The sequence below is a fragment of the Gopherus evgoodei genome, chromosome 1, assembly GCF_007399415.2.
Source record: "Gopherus evgoodei ecotype Sinaloan lineage chromosome 1, rGopEvg1_v1.p, whole genome shotgun sequence".
Lineage (NCBI taxonomy): Eukaryota > Metazoa > Chordata > Testudines > Testudinidae > Gopherus > Gopherus evgoodei.
This window is the reverse complement of record NC_044322.1, coordinates 289,890,312-289,909,859: the sequence shown is the minus strand read 5'-3', so window position 1 is coordinate 289,909,859 and position 19,548 is coordinate 289,890,312. Positions and strand designations below refer to the sequence as shown.

The window sequence follows — 19,548 nt, the reverse complement described above, 5'->3', positions numbered from 1 at the left end:
CTTCTGTTTACCTTGCTCACTTTCTAACATTTAATCCTCCTTAGGAATGGGCATACCCAGAGTCATTCGTCTAAACGTTAGATTAATGAAGAAAACTAGCCTAGGAAGTTAGGCACATAGATGATGAAAATCTCTATAAAATGGAGTTTTGGTTTTATCTTTAAAGTGAAGGAGTGATACTGAGGGACAATGGTGTATCATGAAGGTAGGTTAGTATTGTCAACCTTACAGGACTAGCTGCACCTCTCATCTCTTCATGGCATCTCTAAATGTACCCCCATCAGGTTTGACTTTGCCCTTTACCACCCTGATATAAAATCATGCTATTCTCCTACTCTTAGGCCTGGTCTACATTACAAAGTTTGGTCAACATAAGTCATCTTGTGTCAACACTCAAATTTGTCTCTGGCCAACATAAACGCCCCATTACAGCAAGAAGTAAAACCACCTCCCTGAATGGCATGGAGCCAAGATTGATATACTGGGGTCAACGCAGTGTGAGTGTAGTAGGCTCCACTGCCATGGGGTCATGAACACTGGAAGCCCTCTCCCAAGTTTTTGAAATGCTTTTTCCTGATAGTCTACCTTGGCAAACACATCTCATAGCTCTTCCTTGTTGCATGCAACTACCCAACCAACCATGCCGGCTCCACACAGTAGATGTGCTCCTGCCAGGAGCAGACAAGAGTTAATGGTCTCCTGAACATATGGAAAGAAGAGACTGTGCAAGCAAAAACATGGACATCTATGAACAGATTGCATCGGGTTGCAGGCAGAGGGATATAACAGGGATCAGCAGCAATGCCATGTGAAATTAAAGGAACTTTGCCCAGGATAGTGCAAGGCCAGGGAGGCCAACAATAGATCTAATTGTGTCCTGCAGTTCTGCTGCTTTTACAACAAACTGCATGTCATATGTGGCAGATATCCCACCAGCATCCCTCAGACTAGTGTGGATACCGAGGAGGAAGAGAGGTGGGAAGATGTGGTTGGAAGCTGCAGCCATACCACAAGCCAGGATCTGTTTGAGACTCCATCATACTTGATCCAGTCCTACCAGCCAAGCTAACGAGACAAAAGAGTAGAGTATAACAAACAGAGGTAGAGTTGGCATCTGCTTTTCATTCCGTGTTGGATTAGGCAAAGGGCCGTGCAGGACAGTTTGTTCATGAACATCGGGATGTCCCTTCTATCCTCCTGAGAGAGCTTGATGAAACTTTCATGGAGATACTTTGCAATCCTTTACCAGTGTTTTTAGGGATAACTGCCTTATTTCTTTCTCTGTGGTAGACAGTTTCCCATGTCGCTTCACGATGAGTTCAGCTGGCACCGTTGCAGTAAATAAATTAGCAGCATACAGGCCTGAGCAGCTTTGAGACCCAGTAGCAGCTGTGTACTCGGTGCCTTTGTTGCCCTCAAGATTAAACGATAATCTAAAACTATCACCACATGTGGAAAATAATGCCAGTAGTTGGTGCCATTGCCCTCCACTTGTACCCATGGAATAGGGACCATAATTGTATTGCTTCACATGGAACAGAAACTCCTTCCCTCACCCTATCCCTGGCAGGCCATACTCACCCTGGCAGGACTAGAGAGCCGTGCTGTGCTGAGATGTTCCAAAGAAGAAGTGTCAATAAGAAGAAAGGGAAATATAAGTTTCAAAACTCCCTTCCATTATTCCATCCATGGTTGCTATTCCCTACACCTCTCTTTTCCGCCTCCCCCACCCGCCCCAGCATACTAAGTGTTATCATGGGTCACATCCTTACCCTTACCACTCCAGGCCACAGGACAGCAAGGAGAACCACAGCTTCACATACACTGACTTGTGAGAACCACATTTGAGGTATGTGTAGCCCCAGTGGACTACATTTTTGCACTGAAATGGACAGAAATGTTTGCTGGCTTTCCAATTTGTTAAAAGTTTGCATTACATTACATGTGGGTGTTTTGCATGTTGTTTTTCTGCATTTTTCCCCCATTGAATAAAATTCTAGTTCTATTCTCCAAAAAATCTTTATTAATTTGCAACACATATTGCAGAATGCAATAGTTGAGCGTTGCTCAAAGCAAACATTACTTGTAAATATACAACAAGCACCACATAATTCTTAGCATCAGGAAAATACCTAGTCTCATTTATAAATGTACAGCAAGCACTACTTAGTTCTTAGCAACACCCAAAGCTCCAGGACCAGAGAGCATAGCAGCACAGAAAACTACTATGGATTGCCATTAGTGCTCTTCTAAAGACTTCATCAACTGCATAGCTTCATATTGGGATCTTGTAATGACATTTGTGTCTGGCTGTTCTAAATCAGTAGAAAGCCACTCCACCTTCATCCCTGTGGCAGCTTTTCCCCCTTTGCTTCACACATATTATTTAGGACAGAACAGGCAGCTGTAACTATTGGGATATTTTTCTCACTGACATCCAATCTAGTGAGTAAACACCTCCAGCGTCCCTTCAGTCTATCAAAACCACATTCAACCGTCATTCTGCACCTGCTGTGCCCATTGTTGAATATTTCCTTGATGTTGTCGAGGTGGCCAGTATACAGCTTCATGAGCCAGAGGGAAGCTGGGTCCCCCAGAATCACTATTGGCTTTTCAGTATTGCCACTGGTAATCTCCCAGTTGGGAAAGAATGTTCCTGCTTACAGCTCTCTGAACAGACCTGTGTTCTTAAAGATGCACGTGTCATACACCTTCCCTGGCCAGCCCACACTGACATCAGTGAAGTGTCCCCAGTGATCCACCAGTGCATGCATAACCATAGAAAAGTAGCCTTTTTTGTTGATGTACTCTGTGGGAAGGTAGGTTAGTGCCCAACAACAGTTCAGGAACCCCATTGCTGTAAATCTATCCACTGTGTCACATTGCTGAGAGTCAAAGTCCTGTGTAGCAAGAGACAATTAACAGCCCTGCACACTTGAATGACAAAAGCCCCTAATGTGGATTTTCCCAACTTCATAAGGATTTCCCGCTGACTGGTGGCAATCTGGCATTCCAGGCTTCCGGAGTGCCATCACCACTCACTTCCTTACTGTCAGTGCAGCTCTCATTCTAGTGTCCCTGGGCTTGGATGACATCAGCACATAGATTCAGGAATGTGGCCTTTCACATCCAAAAGTTCTGCACCTCCTACTTGTCATCCCAAATCTCCATTACGATGTGATCTCACCAGTCAGTGCTCATTTCTCTTGCCTTGAAGCAGCACTCCAACATCTGCAGCTTCTCCATGAACACCAGCAACAACCGTGAATAGTTTTTCACTGTGTTCCTCAGCAAACTGTCCTTGAAGAAACTGTAATGTCCTTCATTGTTATGGTACTTCCTACAGGTCTGGAAATAGAGGAGATTCATGTGATCTGTGTTTGCAACATTCATGAGAACAGTGCAGAGTTCTACAAGTTCTGTGCTTTTATCAGAGATGGCAGACACTGAAAAGTGCTGCACGGCTTTGTGGGTTTTTTTAAAAATGATGTACAAATTGTGGGATATATCTGGCATTATGGGATGGAGAAAGTTGCATACTGGAAACTTGAGCCCTGTGTGAGTCATGCCTATCCAACAACATTGCAAAAAATTTCCCAAAAGTTGTTATGACAGATGGCAGCAAGTGGCAATCTACCTATGGTTCACCACAGTTTGCATCAAGAGAAGCACTTATGGTGAGTAAGCACAGGGCTGATTCAAGCAGCAGTATTTGCACGCACCCACATGATATACAAACTTTGATGGCTGTATGGCAACGTAACTTGCATTAACCAAAGTTTGCATTGTAGACATGGCCTTAGACTGGGTCCCAGGCTAACACTCTGGGTTCACTTTCTCTCTCCCTTTCTCTGGAGTGTGTCAAAGTCCAGACCCAAGTCCTACTGTTTTCTGAGTCTGGTTAAATTGGTGTGGCTGGCTTAGCAGGAGTCCAGGAAGCAACATTAAAGTCAACAGTCCTGGGTGTTTGCTGAGAGGTTATTAGCTGGTCTGTTACCTCCTTCCTGCCTACATTTCTTGACAATCCTGCTAGTGAATTCACTCAATATTTGTGTACAGTAATTTGTACACCAACAAATAACAGTCAGACTAACAGAATATATATTTGTAAGTTATTGTAACAACTCCAAATCCATCCCAAAGTGTTTGTGGGATTTTTGGAGGAGGTGGGTTTTCAGAATGAATTTGAATGACAGAGAACTGATATGGTTCGAGGCAGTTGGATTAGAAGGAAAGAGGGTGTAGAGATATGGGTGAGAAGGAAAGGAAGTGAATGGTTATAAACAGAGCGTTAAAGGTGGTAAGGTGGGATGCAACAACAAACCAGAACAGAGAGGTAAGTGAGTGCTGCCTTGAAAGCAAAGCTGAGAATTTTAAACAGCATAGCAGGCAATGGTAGATAATGGAATGGCCCAGAGGAATTGTGCAGGCTGATTGTCAAGTGAGAGAGATGATTTTAGATGCTAGATGGACTGGAGGATTGTGAGGTAGAAAATGTTAGATTAGTGGTGTTAACGGGATGAACTTTGTAGCTATCGTTACAGAGAAGAAGAGATGGATTTAAAATAAATTGTTTATTAAAAAACAACAGGATTTGTGTTGGCCTGGATGTAGAACAAGAGATTCAAAATGACAGGAAGGTAATAACAACAATACATGATAGCAGTATGATTTTTGAGGTAAAGGCCAGTTTTTGTAAAGCCAAAAATATAAAATTACTTACATTTTTTAGAGCAGCGGTGAACAACCTCCAGCCTGCGGGCCACATCAGGGTAATCTACTGGCAGGCTTCCAGACAGTTTTGCATTTGCACGGCCACTCATAGCTTCCAGTGGCTGCAGTTCGCCGTTCCTGGACAATGGGAGCTACCGGAAGCCTCAGCCAGCACATTCCTGTGGCACATGCCACTTCCTGCAACTCCCATTGGTGGAAACGATGAACCATGGCCACTGGGAGCTGCAGGTAGCCGTACAAATGTAAACAAACTGTCTGGTGGCGCACCAGTGGATTACGCTGACGGGCTGCAGGTTGCCCACCACTGTTTTAGAGAGACAAGATGGGTGAAGAAATACCTTTTTTTAGACTTTGAATTTTCACCAAGAAAAGTTGATTCAATAAAAGATATTACCTCAACCACCTGGTCTCTCTAACCAGCATGGGACCCACATGGCTACAACAACACTACAAACACTATTAAAAAAATTTAGTAGCTTTTGCATTTAAAGTGTCTTTTATTTTAGTGAGCAACTTTTCTTGCACCTTTTTCCCATAAACATTAACTCAGAGTAGAATAAATGTTTAACTACAAACATCCACATTCATTCCTCTGAGCAATATAAACATTCCTACATAACAGGAATAAGTGGCATTTAAATAATTAACAAAGTTACTCTTTGTACTCATAAGAGGAGCAAATCCTTTTTGCTTGCCGTGGCTTGCTCAGGCAGTCCCACTATTTCAGTGGGATGACTCTGGTCAGCAAGGAAAGCAGGATCTGAAAATGTTATCACTCGTCAATACAGAATTAGGAAATCCAGTTTACTTATAATTGCCTAAACTCAAATATTGAACTGTCGTGCTTATCTTGTATATTTCTTTGACTACTGCCTTGTTTTATTGAAATATATTAATGTAAACTCAAATATTTACAGAAATACAATTTATCATTTAGCTTTTGTGAAATAGACTAATTATAGAGAAATTCCTTAATATTAATAAAGCAAGCAGTCAATTTGATATTTCCTAACAAAGACCCTGTACTTGCAATGAGCTCTGTAATAGGTAAGGTTTCTGGATTTCAGAGACATAGGTGTGCCTATCTGAGGCTCATTGCAGGTTCAGGGCCTTTGGGAGTCAATGTGAGTTGTAGGTCCTCTGCAGCTTTCCAATTTTGTGCCTGTGTGTCCAAAACAAACTTCAGCCTAAGGCCTGATGCTCAGCATGCAAAATGTAGTCCAAATACTTGAAGTTTGGCAAACTTATAAGAAACTGAAAACAGGGTGGAGGGTGATTGAGTGACATAAATAAAAATAGGATGAAGGTTGAAATGTTTACTGTCTGATCATGATTTTATTATAGCATCAAAAGTTTCATTTAAGAATTAAGAATTGGTGCCAAATTCTGGCTTTCTAGATTATTTTTACTTACATAGAAGTTCCTGGTTTTCTTTGGTCGGGCAGGTGCCAGATTCTCACTTAATACCAGGAGCTTTCAATTCAGGGCTTTATAACACAGCTGATGCCAAGTTGACGTAGGTTAACAATCCTTCTTCCCACTGAAATATTTGCATGTCTAGACAAGTAGAATGTAATCACTACTTTATTTTTATTTTTAAATGCTGATTAGCAACATAAGAATTTAAATGAATCAGTCTTGAATTGTTTATCTTTTATTTGGGGTGTCCATGGAACTTAGGAATCATACTTACTCAAGTCCAATTGTGAGATTCGAGGTGGTCAATTGACACTATATGGGGAGGGCTCTGAGTTACTACAGGTAACTCCTTCCCAGGTGTCTGGTTGGTGGGTTTTGGGGTCAGGAAGGAATTTTCCCCCAGGTTAGATTGGCAGAGACCCTGGAGGTTTTTTGCCTTCCTCTGCAGCATGGCATACGAGTGACTTGCTGGTTTGAACTAGAGTATTCTCTGTAACTTAAGTCTTTTAATCATGATTTGAGGACTTCAGTAACTCAGCCAGAGGTTATGGGTCTATTACAGGAGTGAGCGGGTGACACTCTGCGGTGTGCAATGTTCAGGAGGTCAGACTAGATATGGGGTGGGCAAACTTTTTGGCCTGAGGGCCACATCGGGTTTCTAAAATTGTATTGAGGGCCTTTCAGCAGAGGCTGTGCCTCCCAGACAGCCAGGCATGGCCTGGTCCCACCCCCATCTGACTCCTCCTGCTTCTCGCCCTGACGCCCCCTCCCAGGATTCCTGCCCCATCCAATTCCCTGTCCCCGACAGCCCTCAGAATCCCTGCCACCCCAATCCCTCCTCTCATTCCTGACTGCCCCCCCCCCCCATCCAAACACTTCTCCCTGTTCCCTGACCACCACCGGAATCCCTGCCTCTGACTTCCCCCTGCTGCCCCATCCAACCCTGATCTCATTCCTGGCCACCCACCGGGGACCCCTTCCTCATCCAACCATCCCTTCTCCCTGTCCCCTGATCGCCCCTGGAACCTCAGCCCCAACTGCCCCCTGCCGCCTCATCCATCCCCCCCTCCTTCCTGACTTCCCCCTGGAGACCCCGCCCCCATTCACACCCTCGCCCCCTGACCACCACCCCGAACTCCCCTGCCCTCTATCCAACTCCCCCCTGCTCCCTAACCCCTTAACACGCTGCCTGGAGCACCAGTGGCTGGTTGCACTACAGCCGTGCCACCCAGAGCATCAGGACAAGCAGCCGCGCCGCCCGGCTGGAGCCAACCACGCCACTGTGCAGCACAGAGCACTGGGTCAGGCCCCAGTTCTGCAGCTGCGCTGCCCCAGGAGCTCACAGGCTCGCCGCTCAGAGCATTGTGCTAGTGGCAGAGCAAGCTGAGGCTGCGGGCGAGGGGGAACAGCAGGGGAGGGGGCAGGGGTAGCCTCCCAGGGCAGGAGCTCAGGGGCTGGGCAGGAGGGTCCCGTGGACCGGATGTGGCCTGCGGGCTGTAGTTTGCACACCTCTGGACTAGATAATCACAATGGTCCCTTCTGGTGTTAAAGTCTGGGTCAGTGAGTCTGTGAGACATACATAAGGATAAGAGCCGGTGGGTTTAGACCAGTGATACTCAGACCTCAGTGGTTCAGGAGCCACATTACATTTATTATATCACACAGTGTTTTAATATCATGTGCTGCGAAGAGCCACAGGAGACACATTAAATGGCCACTTGCCACTCCTGAGTCTCAGTCTGAGTATCACTGGTCTAGAGGCTTAGTTTAAGGGCTGCTTCTGACCAGAATCTAAATGCTAGTCAGCAAGTTATGTTGTGGAAGAGGGCAGATATTTGTACTTAAGCATTGGGAGTCAAGCAGCAGAAATCAGGTCTGCTTTCAAGGTCACACCATAGAAAGCCTAGGATATAGTTCAGAATGATTGAAAGCAGTCTTTCTTCTCTAGCTATTCCCCAGTTTCTCCTGGCTTCCTTTCCCTTGCTTGAATTTTATTCTTATCAGTGTTGTATCTAATATTTTTCTCTAAGTTATGCATCCTCCAGTGGAACCCTTCCATTGTTTGACATTGATCCAGAGCCATTTGCTGCTTAGTGGCATAGGGTTACTGCAATTTCCTACCTCCATGTCTTTTTTTTTTCTCAAGGGGAAACCATTCCAGGGCTTAACATAATGAATTCTAGTTTAGATTTCCAGTGAGAATGTGAATCAGAACTCTACTGTACCTTAGCTGAAGAAACGATTTATGAATGCCTCAATAATAGAACTTGCATTTTCCTCACAAGATTAGTTTGGATTGAATGCATTTATAAAAACAATTTTTAATAAGGAACTATAAATTCAAATTGACTTCAACTTGAAAAGGAATGGTCCATGTTTCAAGATATATTTGAGGAAGGAAAGAGAGTAATGTATTTCCAATTAGCTAGAGGGGACATAAATTTCAATCCATTCCATGTTCGTATGCAAGCAATTCTTTCCTAAGGAAAATGTGCCTTTTTTCTTTACCTCCTGAGCAAGGCACATTGTTTGTACATAAATTTGCTGCATTTAGGATTGTTGTATTTCCTGACCTTCTGTGAAATGAAAGCTCCCTGACACATTCATTTGTACTTGTATTTTACTAAGTTGTGAAATTTAGCTTTTTGGCTCAGGAGCTTTAAGTGCCACAACATCCCTTTGACTATAACAGCAGGAATGTTTCAGAAGTGTGCTAAACAAATATTTTTAGACACTCACTTCTAACCGCTCAACCACTGAGCTGATAAATGTGCAGAGTAATTTAAAACAGTTGATGGGTATAAACTGGGTTTCCTGTGGCAAACTGCTTGTCAGGAAATGGTTTCAACTTGCTTGAAAACTGTGTGAAACTTCAAAAGGATTTTCCTTCCTCCATATTACTCCAAAGACCAATAACTGTCTATCAAAATGCATTGATTGGAATGAATTGCCAACAGCACATTGTGTGGTTAATTTTCAAAACTCCAGTGGAAAGTTGAATGGAGGTTTAACACTTGCAATCTATGATCCTGAACGATAAACAGTTTAAAAAAACCTCTTAGGTAAAACCTGCAGATCCCAGTGTTCTGGAAATGATACTTACAAGTCTTCTGAAAATCTGGAAAAAATGATGAAATCTGAGTTTTGTTATGCTTTTTTCCCCACCTCTTCCATCCTCTAAAAGCTACAAGACAATGTGCCACAGGATAAGAATATGAACTTAACAAAGAATGCATCTTTAACCCCCCTAACAGACAAATGTGCCAAGAGTCGCCTGCCAAGAGTGAGAATTCTACAGATGACACATGGGCTCCTTTTTAACTTCCTCCTGGTACAGGAAACCATACTACATTTGACCTTCTGTTTGGTTTAAGCATTGTAATAAGCAAAATATTAATAATAGTGGAAGGTGTAACCTACCTGGCATCCCTTCAGTTTATTTGGTTGTTCTTGTGCGTATGCCAGCATCCTTATGACAGTGTTATTGAAAGGGAATAAAGACATGAGTTGCTTTGTTACAACCCAAACTTTGACATATATAATACTTGAAGATATGGCTAATTTTGTAAATATTTTACCAGATCTTCAGCTGGTGTAATCTGGCAAAGGGCCATAAACTTGCATCAGCTGTTTCACTGTATCTGGCCCACTGTATTTCTTTGCAATGTACACAGAAATCCTATTATAACTAAAATGTGACTAAGACTAAAAAGAGCATTTCATTGTAGAGAACTGATATTCAGAGCTATAAAAATAATATTTATATTAGCATTTGATAATAGGATATTTTTAAATGGGGGAAGCAAATACAGTTGTTCATCTGTACATTTTCCATGTTTACCTAAGAAAAGCTGAGTGTAGTTTTATTTTTTTTCCCTGTACCAATAGGCAAGCCAGTCTCAATGAAGCAGCGGAGAAGTATTATGAAATGGCAGCAGGATTGAGACCTAATGTAAGTGTTTTTTTTTTCCCTTTATGGCATGTGCTATTCAAAACGATGAACTCAGATGTGTTCAATCCTGTGGTGCTTTGAGGAAAAACTAATCGTAGGAGTGTTTGATCTCAGAGCCTGTACTTTGAATACTTTTAATGAATAATTTGATAGTAGTAGAAATCAAGTAAAGCTTTTCATTTGTCAAACTAATCACTATATTTTTTTCCATTCTTCTTGGTATAAAGTTCCAAAAACAAGTAGAAGATTGATTATTACTGTGTTTTAAATGAGTTGGGGCAGTGGCCGGGGGAGGGGGCAGGGCCGGGGGGGGGGGGAGGGTTTGGCTTAGATGTACTTATGCAAAGTCAAATGTGTTACATTTTGGGGGTTCTCCTAATGCCAGACTTTTTCATCAGAGAATGGAAAGATTGTCTGAGTTCCAGATACTAGATAAGAAATTTTAAACAATATTCAGCCTTTTTCTCTGTAATGAAAGTTTTGTTCTTATACAATCCCAAAATTGTTGTTATCTCAGATATAACTTCATCCTGTTATGCACCATAGGCAAAGTAACTACTTTTTTTACTTTGAAGAGAAGGTAGAAAGGAGTGTGGAGGGAGGGATGGAGGAGACTGGAGGGGAACATGCACATGGGTTTATCCACAGCCCTTTAAAAAAAAACCAACCTGTTTCTACATCACTAAACTTGATAATTGTTTCTTTAGAATGTTCCGATAAGCATCACTCATGTGGAATTAGGACTTCAAGAAATAATTCACACTCAATAAAAAAAATAAAAGTAATTAAGACAGCTTTTTCTTTTTGTCAATTACTTACCCCGTATTGTATATTTTGTGTGATTACCTTCCCAATTTAGAAATAAGACATGAAATCCTGAAGTCAATGATAAAACACCCATTGACATCACTGTGGCCAGGATCTCACCCAAGATGTTTAACACCTGGGGCTATCTAATGAAGTAAATCTAGAAAACATATTCCCAGACAAAAATACTTTTCTGAGCTCATAGACTCATAGACTTTAGGGTCACAAGGGACCAATATGATCATCTAGTCTGACCTCCTGTACAAAGCAGGCCACAGAATCCTACCCATCCACTTCTATAACAACCCCCCAACCTATGTCTGAGTTATTGAAGTCTTCAGATTATGGTTTGAAGACCTCAAGCTGCAGAGAATCCACCAACAAGTGACCCATGCCCCACGCTGCAGAGGAAGGTGAAAAACCTCCAGGGCCTCCACCAATCTGCCCCGGAGGAACATGCCTTCCCGACCCCAGATATGGCGATCAGCTAAACCCTGAACATGTGGGCAAGACTCACCAGCCAGCACTCAGGAAAGAATTCTCTGCAGTAACTCAGATCCCATCCCATCTAACATCCCATCACAGACCACTGGGCATACTTACCTGCTGATAATCAAAGATCAATTGCCAAAATTAAGCTATCCCATCATACCATCCCTTCCATAAACTTATCAAGTTTAGTCTTAAAGCCAGATATGTCTTTCGTCCCCACTACTCCCCTTGGAAGGCTGTTCCAGAACTTCACTCTTCTAATGGTTAGAAACCTTCGTCTAATTTCAAGTCTAAACTTTCTAGTGTCCAGTTTATACCCATTCATTCTTGTGTCTACATTGGTACTAAGCTTAAATAATTCCTCTCCCTCCCTAATATTAATCCCTCTGATATATTTATAAAGAGCAAGCATATCCCCCCTCAACCTTCTTTTGGTTAGGCTAAACAAGCCAAGCTCTTTGAGTCTCCTTTCATAAGACAGGTTTTCCATTCCTCGGATCATCCTAGTAGCCCGTCTCTGAACCTGTCCCAGTTTGAATTCATCCTTCTTAAACATGGGAAACCAGAACTGCACACAGTATTCCAGATGAGGTCTCACCAGTGCCTTATATAATGGTACTAACACCTCCTTATCTTTGCTGGAAATACCTCGCCTAATACGTCCTAAAACTGCATTAGCTTTTTTAACGGCCATATCACATTGGCGGCTCATAGTCATCCTGTGATCAACCAATACTCCAAGGTCCTTCTCCTCCTCTGTTGCTTCCAACTGATGTGTCCCCAATGTATAACTAAAATTCTTATTATTAATCCCTAAATGCATGACCTTCCACTTTTCACTATTAAATTTCATCCTATTACTATTACTCCACTTTACAAGGTCATCCAGATCTTCCTGTATGATATCCCGGTCCTTCTCTGTGTTAGCAATACCTCCCAGCTTTGTGTCATCCGCAAACTTTATTAGCACATTCCCGCTTTTTGTGCCAAGGTCAGTAATAAAAAGATTAAATAAGATTGGTCCCAAAACTGATCCTTGAGGAACTCCACTAGTAACCTCCTTCCAGCCTGACAGTTCACCCTGCAGTACGACCCCTTGGAGTCTCCCCTTTAACCAGTTCCTTATCCACCTTTCAATTTTCATATTGATCCCCATCTTTTCCAATTTAACTAATAATTCCCCATGTGGAGCCATGTCAAATGCCTTACTGAAATCGAGGTAAATTAGATCTACTGCATTTCCTTTGTCTAAATAATCTGTCACCTTCCAAAAGAAGGAGATCAGGTTGGTTTGGCACCGTCTACCTTTTGTAAAACCATGTTGTAATTTGTCCCAATTACCATTGACCTCAATGTCCTTAACTACTTTCTCCTTCAAAATTTTTTCCAAGACCTTACATACTACAGATGTCAAACTAACAGGCCTATAGTTACTCGGATCACTTTTTTTCCCTTTCTTAAAGATAGGAACTATGTTAGCAATTCTCCAGTCGTATGGTACAACCCCTGAGTTTACTGATTCATTAAACATTCTTGCTAATGGGCTTGCAATTTCATGTGCCAGTTCCTTTAATATTCTTGGATGAAGATTATCTGGGCCCTCCGATTTTGTCCCATTAAGCTTTTCAAGTTTGGCTTCTGCCTCAGATGTGGTAATATCTACCTCCATATCTTCATTCCCATTTGTCATCATTCCATTATCCCTAAGCTCCTCATTAGCCTTATTAAAGACTGAGGCAAAGTATTTATTTAGATATTGGGCCATGCCTAGGTTATCCTTAACCTCCATTCCATCCTCAGTGTTTAGCGGTCCCACTTCTTCTTTCTTTGTTTTCTTCTTATTTATATGGCTATAAAACCTTTTACTATTGGTTTTAATTCCCTTCGCAGGTCCAACTCTACATGGCTTTTAGCCTCTCTCACTTTATCTCTACATGTTCTGACCTCACTAAGGTAGCTTTCCTTGCTAATCCCATCCTTCTTTCACTCCTTGTAGGCTTTCTGCTTTTTCTTAATCACCTCTCTGAGATGCTTGCTCATCCAGCTTGGTCTACAACTCCTGCCTATGGTTTTTTTCCCCTTTCTTGGGATGCAGGCTTCTGATAGTTTCTGCAGCTTCGACTTAAAGTAATTCCGTGCCTCCTCCGCATTTAGATCCACAAGTTCTTCAGTCCAATCCACTTCCCTAACTAATTTCCTTAATTCTTTAAAGTTAGCCCTTGAGAAGTCAAAAACCCTAGTCCCAGATCTATTTTTGTTTATCCTTCCGTCTAGTTTGAACTGAATTAGCTCATGATCACTCGAACCAAGGTTGTCCCCTACAACCATTTCTTCTGTGAGGTCCTCACTACTCACCAAAACCAAATCTAAAATGGCATCCCCTCTTGTTTGTTCTTCAGCTACTTGGTGAAGAAATCCATCAGCTATCACATCCAGAAAAATCTGAGCCCTATTATTCTTACTAGCACTTGTCCTCCAGTCTATATCTGGGAAGTTAGTCTCCCATGATCACACAATTCCCATTAGTGTTTACTTCATTAAAAACATTAAAGAGGTCTCTATCCATATCCAAATCACATCCCGGCGGTCTGTAGCACACCCCAAGCACTAGCTCAGGGGAGGCTCTAGTAGCTTTCTTTCCCAGTGTGATTTTTGCCCAGACAGACTCTGTCTTATCCATTCCATCACTTCTTATTTCTTTACAGTTAACCTCATCATTGATATACAATGCTACTCCACCACCTTTGCCTTTATTTCTGTCTTTTCTAAACAGCACATAGCCTTCAATACCTGTACTCCAGTCATGACTACTATTCCACCATGTTTCTGTTATCCCTATAATACCCGGTTTCACTTCCTGCACCAGTAGCTCTAGTTCCTCCATTTTGTTCCCTAGGCTCCTCGCATTAGTGTACAGACATCTTAATTTTTGCCATTTGGCTTCACTGACATTCTTTACCCTGTTAGGCACAGACATTCTACCACCAGCATCACCTGTTAGACTGGTATATACACTACCCTTCCTCCTTATGTCAATTCTTCTGTCCATGGCTGTATCCCCTCTTATTTTGTTTTCTTCCCTCTCAAGGTTAAATTCCAGCGTGGAGATAACCTGGACATCTCCCAACCATCTCCCCCAAATTCCTAGTTTAAAGCTCTCTTAATCAGTTGGGCGAGCCTCCATCCTAGAAGTCTATTTCCCTCCTTACTCAGGTGAAGTCCATCCCAAGAGAACAGTCTTCTGTCCCTAAATGCTTCCCAGTGGCCGTACATCCAAAAGCCCTCCTTATAGCACCACTGGCTGAGCCATCTGTTGATCGCCATAATCTTGTCACACCTTTGTTGCCCTTCTCTAGGAACCAGCAGAATCCCACTGAAGATCACCTGAGCCTTGATTTCCTTAAGCATCTTCCCCAGTCTGGCATAGTCTCCCTTGATACATTCCAGCGAGAATCTAGCCGTATCATTCGTTCTCACATGAAGGACAATCATCGGATTCTTTCCCGCTCCCATTAGAATCCTTTTCAGCCTCAGGTCCACATCCCATATCTTAGCCCCCAGCAGACAGCACACCCTTCTGTTCTCTGGATCAGCTCTAGTTACAGGCCTGTCTATTCTTCTCAGTAAGGAGTCCCCAATCACGTAGACCTGCCTTTTCCTGGTGACAGTGTGATTCTCCGGTCTATCCCCTGCACCCACTGGCTGCAAGTCCTCTCGATTCCTATTCCCCCTTGCAATCCTCCTGGGGCTCATATTTGATGTTGCCTCCATTGACTCCTCCCCTCTGCCTGTAGGACTAACAGCTCTTCTCTTTTTCCTTGCCCTCTCTCCTTCAGCAACCACCTGCTGTGCCCCTTCTTCATTTTCCAACTCTGTAAACCTGTTCCTGAGCTCTATTTCTCCCTCACTGGCCCGTCTTTTCCTCTGCCTGGTTCTCTTAGTCACATGCTTCCACTGTCCACTTTCCTCACCCAGCAGTCTCCCCTCAGAGTTCTTTGGTCCTGCTTCCATCTGCAAGTCTGAGCTTATCCCTTCAGCCTCCTCATGTCTTTGCTCCATCATCCACTCAACCCCCCTTCTAAACTCGACCAGAGTTTCCACCTGCATCTCCAATCCTCAGATCTTTTCTTCCAACAGCTCTATCAGGCGGCACTTCATGCAGACGAAACTCTTTCCAGGTACCCCCTCCAGGATCATGTACATGCCGCAGGTTCCACATCCAGTCATCCTCATTGTGTCTTTCACTGCTGCCTCTGTATCAGTCATAGCCTTCTCACCTAAAACCTGGTAGTCCAAGAAACACAACATAACACAAACCCCCAACAGACACCAGAACACTGGCAGACCACCACCCACTCCCTTAACTAGCCTGTCGGTTCCTTTGCCTAGTTCTCTTATTCTCCCCCACACCTCCCCCTGTAAAATCCCTCTGAAACTCCCCTGTTTAGAGCTCTGTTTGCTGGCTGCTGTACCGCTGCAGCTGTCTATGCCGCTGGCTGGCTACTTTTATAGGACCCCTAAGCAGATAAGCCCCGCCCCCTAAACAGGGCTCAGCTTCTCTCCCAGCACACTGCCCCTAGCAGCCTCCACACATACAAACTACACAATACAATACACAAAATACAAAAACCTGCTCCTCCAAGAGAACTCCCTCTGAAACTCCCCTGTTTACAGCTCTGTTTGCTGGCTGCTGTGCCGCTGCAGCCGTCTGTTGTTGCAGCTGAGCTCTTGTTGAAAATATATTTCAGTAACTTTATAATAAAACAACATCAACAAAATTCCTAAAAAAATATAGTAGATTTAAAAACAAATTGAGGAAAATTCAGACTCAAAAGTAAAAATACATGAAAAAAAACAGATGGTCTGAAATTATGAAATGCTTAGTTTAAATATGCAAAAATCCTTAGCTAACTTTCTGTAGCAATGACAGCTTTCCATATTCCATTCTTTGTTTTTTTCATACCCACTTTGTAAGTTTCCATTTGGAGAACTGAAGAATTTTCTGTATGCTTTTAAGAAGTCCTCATACTTTTTTTGACTAAGGGACATCTTAAATGTTGGAAAGCAACTCAAATGGTACATAGTTGGTACAACCACTATTCTTAAATTTTCAGTTAATCATTTTACTCTCAAAAGGTCTTTTAGTAATCTGCTGTTTATTTCTGTAGTCATCTGAAATTTGGAGAATATAGTACAGTTTGAGGATAGAGTATCAAAGGTATTCCACTGAGCACTGGCTTTATTCCAATGATATGGTGCTTCATCACCAGAATAACTTCTGTTCTCTCTTCAGGTAACTTCTAGAGGTTTATTTTGAAGGGGGGGGTGGGTTGGCAGAGTGTTGGAACTCAGATCATTTACTTAAGAAGGAAAATAAATTAGAAGCATGTAATCTTTTCAGTTTAATTTGAGTAACCATCTTTATTTTCAACCATTTACTGCCAATTAATTCGGGGGGAGGGGAGGCGAGAAAAGGGTTATGCAAATAATACTTTATCCAAATAATTTAATGAGCTATGTTGCATATGTGCAGCAATTTATACATAACCTTAAGACTCCAGCTTTAAACAATTTATGTGGATTTAATATCAAGCAGTCCTGATGAAGGAACTATTTATCTACAGAGGAGCAACAGTGAAAGCTTTCCAAACACTGCCCTGCCAGCATTCCCCAGCTCTGATGTGGAGGAAAATCATCTAGGGCAGCGGTTCTCAAACTGTGGGTCGGGATCCCAGAGTGGGTCGTAACCCTCTTTGAACGGGGTTGCCAGGGTTTGCTTAGACTTGCTGGGGCCCAGGGCTGAATCCCGAGCGCCACTGCCCAAGGCCGAAGCCAAAGCCTGAGGGCTTCAGCCCTGGGCTGCGGGGCTCAGGTTGCAGGCCCCCTGCCTGGGGCTGAAGCCCTAGAGTTTCAGCTTTAGCCCCCCTGCCCAAAGCGGTGAGGCTCAGACTTTGGGCCCCACACCCGGGGCAGTGGGCAGGCTCAGGCTTCGGTCCCCCCTCCTGGGTTGTGAAGTAATTTTTGGTGTTAGAAGGAGATTGCGGTGCAATGAAGTTTGAGAACCCCTGGTCTAGTGCAACAGGGGCAGCTCATTTTCCAAAGTCCATGAAGTTCTTGGCCTCTCTGTTACATCTGACAATTGTGCAAAGTATGTTGCTGCATTTGTACTACAGCAGCTGGAATTAAGACCCACCAAACTCATTGCATATAAGGGCCACCAAACCTGCATTAATGGGACACAACTTCATTCCTACTGAGTTTGGATGGATTCATACTGGTGACCTATGGGCAAAAGGCTCTGAAGCTTATTAAGCAATGTTCTGAGCCTCCTAATAAATGCTAATACTATACCTTCAGGCATGAAGATTGCTTTCTGGAAAGCAACACACTGCTCTGTCTTCCTCATACAAGCCCATCCGTGGCACCTTGTTCTTAATGGGACCATTCCCATTAACCAAAATACAAAAACTAAAAATATATCAATAAAACCAGTATTGACAGAATGTCCAAATTAACCTCTAACTATATTTTTTTGCATTATAAAGTCATTTCAACAATTATTCCAGGTTCCACACACTAACTTAAATAGATTTTCCTCCAACATGGATCAGCTACTGTGTTTGAATGCACAACCATCAGATGCACAGCATAGACCACTGCCACATCTGCTATTGGAGGAACTGTCTGGGAAGACATGGTATTATCCTCTGTGAGGGCAATACAATTATTTGTGAACTACCTGGTTCTCAGGACTCCTGACTCTGGGAGTAGAGTATGATTAGTGGTAAGAGACTACACAGACAAGTGTAACAGCATCCCTGTTTGGGTCATCTAAAGCAGTTGTGGGCAACCTGCAGCCCACAGGCAACATGTGGCCCATCAGGGTAATCCGCTGGCAGGCCGCAAGACAGTTTGTTTACATTGACCATCCACAGTCACAGCCATCTGCAGCTCCCAGTGGCTGCGGTTTGCTGTTCTCGGCCAATGGAAGTGCGGGAAGCGGCGCAGGCCACAGGGATGTGCTGGCTGCCGCTTCCTGCAGCTCCCATTGGCCAGGAACAGTGAACTGCAGCCACTGGGAGCTGCAGGCAGCTGTGCCTGCAGACAGTCAGTGTACACAAAGCACCTTATAGACTAACAGACGTTTTGGAGCATGAGCTTTCGTGGGTGAATACCCACTTCGTCGGATGCCACGAAAGCTCATGCTCCAAAATGTCTGTTAGTCTACAAGGTGCCACAGGACTCTTTGCTGCTTTTACAGATCCAGACTAACATGACTACCCCTCTGATACTTGATATAGTGTTAACAAACTGTCTAACGGCTCGCCAGCAGATTACCCTGACGAGCTGTGTGCAGGTTGCCCACCACTGATCTAAAGCAACTGAACCTGGGATCTCTTGATCTAAAAGTATGAACACCTACCACTTCAACTAATGGATCAGTCCCATTATTATGGATGCAGTAACAAAATCATTAATCTCTATATATGTTCTAGCCACTTGAGAGCAACCAAGACCCACGCGGTTGGCAGGGGTTACACAAAGAGATCATTTAGCCCATTTCACCTGGAAAGGCACTGTAGCAAAGTGGATGAGGGCCCGGGTCTGTCATTGTAGACAGCTGGTTTGTTACCAGCTCTGCCTGACATGACCTTGTCCAATCTCTGTTGGCAGTGGGCGGGAGGTGCTGGGGGAAGGGGGAGAAGCAGCGGCTGGAAGAGGCAGAGCGAGGGCAGGAGCATGCTTGGGGGGAAGGGGCGGAGCGGGGACGGGAAGAGGCAGATGGGGGCTAGAAGATGTGTTGGGGATGGAGTGGGGACGAAAAGAGGCAAAGCGAAGATGAGGACTTGGGGGAAGGGTTGAAGGAGGTGGGTTTTCAGGATGGAGTACCCCCAGGGAAAGCTGAAAGTTGGCGCCTGTGATGCAGGTATGCATCCACCCTACAAGGTGCATGACACTTGACAGATACCATTCCCTAATTCTTACACAGATTAAACTTTTTCATATCAGTTTACTTTGTTTTTGTCTCAGTTCTACTCACCTTTCCATACCTTACCGTTTTATTCATAACTTTTAATTATTCACTCTAGACTAGGGTACATCTACACTGCTAACTGAGGGGTGATTATAGCATGAGTAGGCAT

General features: G+C 43.4%; 1 protein-coding gene across 1 annotated transcript in view; it reads left to right on the top strand.

Moving 5' to 3' along the window:
- TMTC2 (transmembrane O-mannosyltransferase targeting cadherins 2) overlaps nt 1-19,548 on the top strand; it is a 402,975-nt gene that overhangs the window by 351,261 nt on the left and 32,166 nt on the right. Inside the window, exon 11 of the mRNA XM_030548615.1 lies at nt 10,042-10,105. Coding sequence (XP_030404475.1) covers nt 10,042-10,105 — 64 coding nt within the window. The remainder of the gene's footprint in view (nt 1-10,041; nt 10,106-19,548) is intronic.